This window comes from Myotis yumanensis, unplaced genomic scaffold (assembly GCF_028538775.1).
Source record: "Myotis yumanensis isolate MYYU_CA2020_CCGP unplaced genomic scaffold, mMyoYum1.0.hap1 SCAF_8, whole genome shotgun sequence".
Classification (NCBI taxonomy): Eukaryota; Metazoa; Chordata; class Mammalia; order Chiroptera; family Vespertilionidae; genus Myotis; species Myotis yumanensis.
Window position 1 is genome coordinate 33,952,974 of NW_027223759.1, and position 10,637 is coordinate 33,963,610.

General features: G+C 42.8%; 1 protein-coding gene across 2 annotated transcripts; it reads left to right on the forward strand.

Annotated features, from left to right (window-relative positions):
- The first annotated feature begins 1,007 nt into the window (after window positions 1-1,007).
- On the forward strand, window positions 1,008-10,403 carry COPS8 (COP9 signalosome subunit 8). Of its 2 annotated transcripts, XM_070422466.1 has the most exons (8): window positions 1,008-1,146; window positions 2,049-2,119; window positions 3,254-3,302; window positions 4,973-5,105; window positions 6,039-6,146; window positions 7,654-7,716; window positions 8,617-8,664; window positions 9,338-10,403. In XM_070422466.1, exons 1-8 carry the CDS (start codon window positions 1,069-1,071, stop codon window positions 9,415-9,417), a joined length of 630 nt encoding a protein of 209 aa, XP_070278567.1. In that variant the 5' UTR covers window positions 1,008-1,068; the 3' UTR covers window positions 9,418-10,403. The 2 variants fall into 2 exon arrangements, with proteins under 2 accessions (XP_070278567.1, XP_070278568.1); XM_070422467.1 differs by lacking the exons at window positions 7,654-7,716; window positions 8,617-8,664.
- Window positions 10,404-10,637: the final 234 nt, after the last annotated feature.

Genomic DNA, 10,637 nt, shown 5'->3' on the forward strand with positions numbered 1-10,637 from the left:
AACATCCCAAACTAGCCTTTTCTGGCTACTTTCATAGCATTAACAGTAATCTCCATGAATTAGCCCAGACACGGACTAAGACTGACCTCACTCAATCCTCAGAGCAGCCTTGCACAGCAACCTGGATGTTACCTTGGTTTTACGGCTGCAGAGGGAACTCATAGAGGAGGTGAGGGGCTCACCTCATCCCCTGCCCTCACTCTTCCCTGCTTTATCTATAAACCCTGGGCATCTTTCACAGCCATCATTTTCTACAGCTTTCTTTATGCCTCCAAACTTCCCCTAACATTTATCTGCCCTTAGCTCCAGGCCCTTTCAGAACTTCTGCAAAAAATGGTTTTATTGTTACTTACTCTACTTCTGTGCAGTATGCGGATGTGTTCCTCGGATTGTGCTGAAATCGTAACATTCACAGAGCAGGAAAGAGAAGGTCCCTTTCCCTTCAGTCCTTCCTTACTCAACAGAACGCCTAAAGTGGGCAGTGCTAGTAGGACAGGTGCTAAAACAAACACTGATGTTCCAGAAAACGTGTGGCCGCTGGGCAGCGTGGGGGCTGCCTGGAGGGAGGCAGGTGGGCAGGTCTGCAGAGCGGGGCATCCAAGTCGGTGGTCCCGGGCGGCTGCCCCCGGACGTGGGGTCCCCCACGTGGAAGGACAGTGTGCCCTCTCCAGAGGGAGGAGGACTGACGGAGCAGGTGTGGGGGCAGGACCAAAGCTCCGCTTTGGACCTTTACGTTTGCGTGTGTGTTAAGCCTCAAAGAGGAGAGAGACATCGACTAGCCCCCAAACACGGCCCGAAGCCCTCCCGGCCAGGGTGTTTGGTCACGCACACACAGCGGAACTTCCCTCCAGGCCGGGCCAGTCCTCCAGAGCACCGAGAGCGCCGGCCAGAGCGGCGGCGACCACTGCCCGGCAGCCGCGACGACCTACGACGCGCCAGGACCGACGTTGCGCCTGCGTAGGGGCCCACGCTGCGACGGCGGCTCTACGTCATCACTTGTGCGACGCCCCGCCGGACCTCCTGGGGTCTGCTCTTTAGGAAGGTGCAGGAGTGGGACCGGCAGGGAAGATGCCCGTGGCCGTCATGGCAGAAGGTGCCTTTAGTTTCAAAAAGTTGCTCGATCAGTGCGAGAACCAGGAGCTCGAGGTAACCATTCGCGTAGCGCGGGGAGAAGCCGCGGGGTCTCCGGGCCCCGGGCGGCGCTGGTCTCCAGGGTAACCGGGCCCGGGGCCTGCGGGTCGAGGGCGGGGCTGGGGGCGTGCGGAGACCGGAGCCCTGGCCTGCTCGGATGGCCAAGGACCCCGGCCCAGTCGCCCGAACTCGCTGGGAGCTTTTTGTTGTTCGTGTTTACCTAATGAGCTCGAAAATCTTGCTCATCTTTGCTCCTTACACCCTCCACTGTGCTGCTTGTGTTACTAAAACATGTCCCGCCCGCCCCCCCGGTTGTGGGGGCAGGCGAAGGAATGTGGATTTTGTTCAAGACGTGTGCACGCGCATACACAGACCGAAGGTGTAACCATGGGAACCTTTTTTTAGCTTTGGAAGCCCTTGTTGGTATGTTGGCAGACGAGTTTACCGATTTGTCTTCAATAAGAGGTGAAAGTTACATCATCCAGCTATTAAAGTTAAGGTTTTATTTTAGAAAGGCACTTAAAAAAAGCATGTATGAAAAAGTTAGCCAAAGGAAACAACAGCTGCTTACTAATAGACACAATAGATTTTTTAAATGAATGAAAGTTGAGTGAGGTTAGAAATGTCTAACTCAACTGTGATGTTTTTCTGTTTGTTACTCATTTACTTAGATATTCAACATATTTGATGGGCAGAATCATCATGCTTTAGGAATCTGTTGGAAATACTTGTTTCTTATAATAGTAAGATAATTTATATAAGAATTTGAGACCGGAGAAAAGGATCCCATTTAAATATTCCCGTTCAAATAAAGACACTGAAGAGATAAGTCACTGCCGACAACACATTTCAACTTAATACTCTGGGTTTTAAAATAAATGTAAATGAGGTTATTCTCTTTCATTTTGGCCTTCTAGGCACCTGGAGGAATTGCTACACCCCCAGTGTATGGTCAGCTTCTAGCTTTATATCTGCTCCATAATGACATGTAAGTACTTTTTACTAAAGCTAAGAGCAGCAATTTCTTCAAGGTTATAGAGAATATATGCATTAAAATACCATCACTAAAACATGGGCACGAGGAGCTGTATCATTTCTTATAATACTTAATACATCTGTGTCAAATACTGAATCATAAATTATGATGAGGCTGAGTTATTTTAGACTACATTTGTTTTACATACACCTAAAAAGCACTCCAGTTTGTTATTAGAAGCTACAATGTCAGTTTCAACTTGCTTTAATCCTATTGATCTTTTCTTTTTTGTCTTTCTATAAAACTTTCTTAATACCTTCATTTATTTAACTTCATGTGTAATCAATAGACCAAGAGAAATTGAAAGGGAAGGTTGAGAAGACTAAGAGGAATTTATTGCCAACATGTATGAGGTTTCTTGAAAGCTTTCTGCTTGTTAATTATTGTTAATTCATATTTGTTGAAGAAAAGTCAGAAAGCATGACTTGCAAAGGGGTAGGAAGAACTCAGATTCTATGACCCATCGATGACTACTGTTAAATTTTGTTTTAAATTCTTCTAAACTTTTTTTCATACCTTTTAAAAACCTAAACCCAGATTTTTATTACACACACATCACATAAATTATATGTTTCATTTATTGTAATCTTGTCATCCTGTGTTTGTTGTAGTTCAGGCTTTCAAACTCTTAGAAACTGCCTTGAAGTTTTGGTGGCTCTGTGCCCACTGGTGGGAGGAGAGGTGACAAGGAGAAAAGCATGTGTACTGTATGTGTTGTCAAGGGATGCCAGAGCTTAAAAAATATATATTTTAGTTTATTTTTATAGAGAAACTATTTAGGCAGTTCTACTTAAGTCTTTGTGCTTTTAATGTACTATTGCCTTAATTTAAGATCTGGATTATTAATTAAAATTAACTTACTACAAATGGCAAAATATTACTTTGGTAAATATATTTCATATCTTTTAATTTGGAAAACTACTATTACTTTCCCTGGACGAATTCATGTAAAACTAAATTTCACTTAGTATTTTATAGACTATTTTAAAGTATACTTCTGTATGTTCATATTGGGATCTAGAATTTTAAACATTTACTGAGGTGATTTTTTTTTATTGCTTATTTTTTCTTGGGGGTAAAAATTAGGAATAATGCAAGATATCTTTGGAAAAGAATACCACCTGCTATAAAATCTGTAAGTATCCTTTCTATTTTTCTACTTTAATACAGTAACAACATTCATTTAAATGGTCACCTCATAAAAGTTTGTTTTCTTTCCCATATAGTTCATAGAAATTGTTATTAAACCAGTGTTAAAGTTTAAAAGTAGATCTTCAAATTCTTCTAATCAGAAATTTTAATTTCCCTTGGATGATATAGCAGTCTGTATACTCAGCTCCTGCTGATCAGATTTCTTGAGACATTTCATGTGTCAGTTAACCAGGTAAACAACTGAGCCAGTTTAGATAAAGGTCTGGTGTCTGTTGTTTTTTAACTGATTTATGCAGCTTTCTATTACGGGACTCATTTGAACCTGGTAATGTTTATAAAAATAGTCTAAAAATGATGATTACTCACAAAATTAAGATTATTTTTGCTAATTAAGAGTTTAGATTTCTTATTTTGGGTAGGAGATTAGATGAAATAACTTCTTAATAATCAAAGTGGAATGAAGTAAATTTTTGCTTTCAAGCAATTCACTGTGTCTAGCATAAATGTGAAGTGAAAATTTCAGAAAATTACCAAGAATCCACCCAAAATCCTTTGTTGATTATCAATATTCAGCAGCAGACCAAATTAGTATTTTCACTCCTTCTTCTTGTCCGGGTCATTCTGTTAATGCTTCTCCAGCTTTATGGGCTTAAATAAAGAACAGCCATCAATTATATGCATGATGTTACTGGCAGCTTTAGCCTTAGACATCTTAGATTGTCAGTCTGTGCTATTAGCCATTTTGCTACTACTTATGTCCTAAAATATATATATATGTATGTGTATATATATTATATATGTATATGTATATGTATATATATAATATATGTAATATATATATTGCCCTAGCTGGTTTGGCTCATGGGTAGAGTATCGGCCTGCGGACTGAAGGGTCCCGAGTTTGATTCTGGTCAAAGGCACATGCTTGGGTTGCGGGCTCCATCCTCAGTAGGGAGTGTGCAAGAGGTAGCCAATCAATGATTTTCTCTCATCATTGATGTTTCTATTTGTCCCTTCCTCTAAAATCAATAAGAAAAATATATTTAAAAATATATATTTATGTATATATATTAGTTATATATTCTGTGTATTACATACATGTATTAAATACAAATACATCTTTTGAAAACAATATGTAAGATAATTCTAAGATTTAGTTCTTTGGACTGCATGCTCATGCCTTGATTTGCTATTACAATAAAAATTTATATCAGCCCTGGTTGGTGTGCTCAGTGGTTAGAGTGTCAACCCAAGCACCAAAGGGTTCTGGATTCGATTCCTGGTCAGGGGCACATACCCAGGTTGCAGGTTCAATCCCACGTGCAGGAGACAGCCAGTCAATGTGTCTCTCTCACATTGATGTTACTCTCTCACTCCCCCTCTCCCTCACCCTCTTCCTCTTCATCTTTCCCACTACCTCCCTCCCTTCCACTTTCTCTAAAGATCAATAGAAAAATATCCTCAAGTGAGGATTAACAAAAAATAAAATATATCAAACATAAATAGACTTTACTGTTCATAGCATTTAAAAACCTTTTATAGTATCGAGCTAAAAGGTAATTATATCTCTTAAAATAAATGTTGAATTGTTTTAAGATACAGTTGTTAATGAATCTGCATAGTGAATATCCTCAAAGACAATATTTATTGCAGGCAAATTCTGAACTTGGGGGCATTTGGTCAGTAGGACAAAGAATCTGGCAGAGAGATTTCCCTGGAATCTACACGACTATCAACGCTCACCAGTGGTCTGAGACGGTCCAGCCGATCATGGAAGCACTTAGAGGTAGTGTTGCTTTGTGGTTAAGAATCAAATTAGATTAGACTTGTTCCCTAAGTGCTGCAGTGTTGAGGTAAGGCAGTGGTGTGTTTTAAAAATAGATATTTTCTGCTAATGGGGCAGTTTTCAGAACTCCTTCTTCGATTTGTTATAATCATACTGCTTCATTTCATGTTGCTTGTGATGACATCAACAGCTCGGGGCATCACTGTCTTTTAATTCTAGATTGAAATTGCTCTCGTCAGGTTTTTTTGCTACTAAAATGAAATCTGGTAATACTCTGATAACTTCAAAGTAGGGGTTTAGATTTTTTTAAACCAGTTTTTTGAAAGTAGACCGTGCTTTGGACTTGGTCAACCTCAGCCTTCCATAGGTGATGTTTCCAACTTCTAGATTTTATAACTAATCAATCCAGTGCATAGATGCGCAAAGATGAAAAGCCTGATGAGACATAATGAAACTCGTCCCTGCCCCTATCTTTCCATTCTCCCACCCCCAACACTTGCTTCCAGTCTTCCTGGTTGACTCTTTTATAAATTCATACAATGAACAGAAGTCTTTGGGTTGATCTAGTCTCACAACATTTGCACAGGAACAATAATGTTGCCCTAACCAGTTTGGCTCAATGGATAGAGCGTCGGCCTGCAGACTGAAAGGTCCCAGGTTCGATTCCGGCCAAGGGCATGTACCTTGGTTGCGGGCACATCCCCGGTGGGGGGTGTGCAGGAGGCAGCTGATTGATGTTTCTCTCTCATCGATGTTTCTAACTCTCTGTTCTCTCTCATCGATGTTTCTAACTCTCTGTCCCTCTCCTTTCCTCTCTGAAAAATCAATAAAATATATTTAAAAAAAAAAAAAAAGAACAATAATGTTATTTAATTACGCCTTTTAAAAATGTTAGCTCTTTGGTCACTCTGCCCACCCTCTGCTCCCACACAGAGGCAACAAGGAGACGGGCCTTCGCCCTGGTCTCTCAGGCATACACCTCGATCATCGCGGACGACTTCGCAGCGTTTGTCGGGCTCCCTGTGGAAGAGGCTGTGAAAGGTGTGGTTGGCCTACTTGTTGCTTTCAGGGAAAGTGGGAAATGGAGGTGTTTGCTGTGCTTGTTTTTTAGAGAGGTGGCATGAAGCACGCAGCCCAGCACCCAGCAGGGCCGGGCAGCAGGTGCCTTGATGGCAGGCACAGTATGTGAATACCCACACGGTCATTACCAGGGCAAGTGCCAATGCCACCAAATTAGCCAGAGAGAAGAGTTGACCTATTGCTCATTTAGAAATCCCACTTCACTCTGACTTGGTGGACTCATCCCAGCACCCCTTTCCAGCCCATCTTCTCCCTCAGGATTTTACTGATCCCTCTACCCTGGGAGCTGGCACCCACTCCTGCCTGTGCTTCTGCATTTTTGTTTCTCCCGTGCTGGAGTGAGGTAGAGCATTGCACACGCTGTGTGGCACTGTTTTATAATGATTGACGTTTTCATTCTCCGGCAAAATGGAGTTCCCGTCGAGCATCACATCTTATCCTTCTATGTCCAAGGCCTAGCACAGCTCTAGACCCTTGGAAGCAGGTTAATGAAAATTCTCAGAGGAAATCTTACCACTACTTAAGCAAGCAGGCATTTACTTATTTGACTCTTTTCTGGAAATCCAGTAAATGCTGTACCCCAGAGTCCATACTGGGTAGACGTGTGGTCCCACACCCGTGCCAGCTATGTGACCTAGGACAAGTTACCGGAATTCCCTAGTTCCGTGGTCGGCAAACCGCGGCTCGAGAGCCACATGCGGCTCTTTGGCCCCTTGAGTGTGGCTCTTCCACAAAATACCATGTGTGGGCGCGCACATACAGTGCGATTGAAATTTCGTGGCCCATGCGCAAAAGTCGGTATTTTGTGGAAGAGCCACACTCAAGGGGCCAGAGAGCCGCATGTGGCTCACGAGCCGCAGGTTGCCAACCACTGCCCTAGTTCATTTCCCACATCTGTGTAATTATGGTTGCATGTGCACTTCAGAGAGCTATTACGGTGATGATGTAAAATCCTATAAAAGCACCTACCATGTGCCTGCTGGTCAGCTCTCTGTGCTGTATGGTTCTTTGTATGGTTCCATCACCTTTGTCATTACTGATACAATGATTACATAAAGTACCATGTAAGTTTTTCTTATATCTGTTTTTAATAACTGATCATGTTAATACCATAGTACTTCATAGAAAACACATTGTCTATTAGTGGTTATACCAGCCTGATAAAGGAAGCTTTGATCTGTCTCACAAATGTTTCAAAATTAAGATTACACGAGAACACTGTAGCCTATCTTTCTAGTAAAACTGCACGTGACAGGTTAAACTACATGTGTCAGGTCTCCCGAAAAAGTGATGCCATTGACAATAAGCGCTCAAGATGAGCTACAGAGGGGAACCCACACGTTCACTCTTATAACCAGGTGTGTTATAAATACCAAATAAAGAATTTAATCTCTTTACAAGGTTAGAACTAAAAATAAAAACTACAAAAAGTTATTTCTTCATTTTTGTGTTAAATACACATTTTTAGGGATATTGGAGCAAGGATGGCAAGCTGACTCCACCACAAGAATGGTCATGCCCAAAAAGCCAGGTAGGTGGAGCTCTTCACCCGTGTGCACAGCATTGAACTCGCTGGGACCGCTTTAGTTTTCAGACATTAAATTTGAGTAACTTGATATAAGATTCTGCTGTACTAGCAAAATGAAAATAAATCACATATTAAATACAGAATGACAGACATGTAGGGTGGAAAGGATCTTAAAAGTCACCTAGTTTTACCTTAATTATTAAAAATGTATCTCTTGTACAAAAAACTATTTTATGTGGGTGTTTTATAATTCCTGTTACAACCTAACTTTTCCTAAACATTAATCTCCCATTCTTTCATTTATGGAGCCATTTCTAACTGTTCGTCCTTACTGTCTAAACTGTTGCCTTAGGAAGTTATTTCAATACTCAGGTGTTCCCCTTTCCTCTTGTACTTAGACACGTAGACTCTTCTAAACAACACTTTCAGTGCCTTCCACCTTCACACAATTACGTTACCTGGCCTTCCTTTTAAGGCTTTAAATTAGGTGCGTTGGCTGTGCTGTCTCAGTGTGAGCTCCCAGCGCCTACCCCTTCCTTTCTGCTCGGGCCAGGCCCGGTCCTGCCCTGGTTTCCTTCCACTGACCAGGAGGCTTCTTGCTGCCCGGGTGAGAGTGGCCTTACTGCCCACCCCACAGCCCTTGCAGTCTGTTCAGCACTGAGCTCCTGTCTGACGTTGCTCCACAGTCGAGTGTTGCGCAGATGTCAGGGTGCTCAGCCCTGCGAGGGTGCAGGGGGAAGCCAGGCCCAGCAATCTGGAGGACAAGAGAAGCGAGTCAAATAGAGGGCAGTGGTATCTCTGTTGACAAATAGTGGCCGTACATGCATATGGCATTAATGCGTGTGTGTGTGGAAATTCCTTGTAATGACTTCTGTGAGTGGACTTTATGTTTTGCTTATTTAGTTGCAGGGGCCTTGGATGTCTCCTTTAACAGGTTTATTCCCCTATCAGGTATGTATTTTCATGTGCTCATTTAAATACATTTCATTGTTCTTCATTTTTTTTTGTAGTTTTTATTTTGTTTTAGTTCTAACCTTGTAAAGAGATTAAATTCTTTATTTGGTATTGAAAATAATACACCTGGTTGTAAGAGTGAACGTGTGGGTTCCCCTCTGTAGCTCACCTTGAGCGCTAGTGCCCTGGGGCCCAGCCGTGGAGCCTCCTTAGTGTCGGGATAGGGAGCCGTGATGGGTCCTCAGCAGCATCCCAGCTGCCACCTGCCACCTGAAAAGCCAGAGTGGAACCCCTGACAGTGTGGTCTTTGTGTTTTCCCTTCATCGACACTGAAGTCCTCCCAGAGCAGTGCTTTCGCCTGGGAAGCACTCGGTGGTTCATCCGTAGAGTTACATGTCACGTGGAGAGGGGTCGTTCCAAGGAGAGCTGTGTTCTCTTCAAAGGGATGTTGCATGTTAGCTTCAGTAACAACAGACCGACGTGGCTTTACTCCCAGTTTGGGAAAACTCATAAAAGTTCGAGACTTCTTGGCTTGTTTTTCAGATGTGCAAAGTCAGGGCAAATCTGGGAAAGTTTTCTTAATGTAAAATTGAAGAGGCGTGGCGGAGGGGGTTGCAGAGCCAAAGCTGTGTTACTCTGGACACTAACTTTGTGACTCTTGCATGCCCAGAGCCTGCCCCAGTTCCGCCGATCCCCAACGAACAGCAGCTCGCCAGGCTCACCGATTACGTGGCTTTCCTCGAAAATTGACGCCTCATCTGCTTTACGATGACACCTCATCAGCGTCCCGTATCCTGACAAATGTAATTTTGTATTTTCAGTTTATTGGATGGATTAAGCACCTCAGCGCTCCATACTGAGTATGTGATAAAATACAGATGTAATATAAAGCATGCTATATATTTGTCCTTACACACCATGCTGAGTAGTGGTGAGACAGTTCTCCTTTGGTGGCAGCTGGCAGTGTGGATGAGGCTGCCAGGACGACGCAGTCAGCTTATATTTCCAGGACTCGTAGGTGCAGCCCCCCTGCCTCACGCAGCACAGTGCATGGCAGCGTCTGTCCCACCTGCACCCGGTGCTATCCCATCCGGTTTGAGGAAGGCTGTCCCCGGGGGCGTTGTCTGAATTGGGGGTGGTCCTGAGGCACCCTCTTTGGAGAATAGGCTCTTTTCTCCTCCGCTCCCATGAGTCACTGATACAGGATGCTGAGGAGCAAGAGACGTTTCCTTAGTGAACCAGATTGTTGGGTTCCTCCCTTAGTGTTAGTGCATCCGTTGCAGGCAGTGGAGGGCTGCGGTGGAAGTGGGACTTGAGACACTTAAGACGCTTATGAGAAGTGTTACATTGTGCTGTTTCTTCTCCAAAGAGAGAAACTTGTATTGGGAAGAAGCTATTGAGATGAGTAACACTTTGTACTGCTGTCCTGCAGCCTGCTGGGTGCTGTGTTTATCCCTCGGTTCAGTTCTGCCTTTTGGAAAAATACTGAACAAGTCTTTCATTTTTCGTGTGATAGCCTTCTGAATATTTGAAGTTGTTTATTATATTTTCAGGTTAAAACACCCTCAAGTTCATTTATTTTGCATTTGTTCAATAAATATTTAATTGATTTCTTCAACTGTTTCATCAAAGGCAGTTTCTAGAAACTTCACTATCCTGGTTTTTCTGTTAACATTCTAGTCTCTCTTAAAATAGGAGTTTCTTAATTAAAATAGAAATGACCTGTATAATGGCAATTACATGACTCCTGTTTTCACTCACTTTAAGAGATCTGTTCACAGAACGTTCACTTTGCATCTAAGGTTATAAGAACAGCACTTGAGTTTCTACATGTTAACCTGAGAGCCACAACTGATAAGGTGCCAGATGTTCACAGCCCCGTCAAATCAAGGCTCCATCCCTGGGGAGCCCATCGAAAGTCAACAGGCTATTAAAAAATTGTCCAGCAAGTTTACACCCATTTTGTCATT

What these genes read in the sequence shown, in the direction of transcription:
- COPS8 (XM_070422466.1), top strand. Translation starts at nt 1,069, where the DNA reads ATGCCCGTGGCCGTCATGGCAGAAGGTGCCTTTAGTTTCAAAAAGTTG. An exon ending in TACCACCTGCTATAAAATCT is followed by an intron (nt 3,303 to 4,972) that starts GTAAGTATCCTT and finishes TATTTATTGCAG; the next exon opens with GCAAATTCTGAACTTGGGGG. An exon ending in GGTCATGCCCAAAAAGCCAG is followed by an intron (nt 7,717 to 8,616) that starts GTAGGTGGAGCT and finishes TTGCTTATTTAG; the next exon opens with TTGCAGGGGCCTTGGATGTC.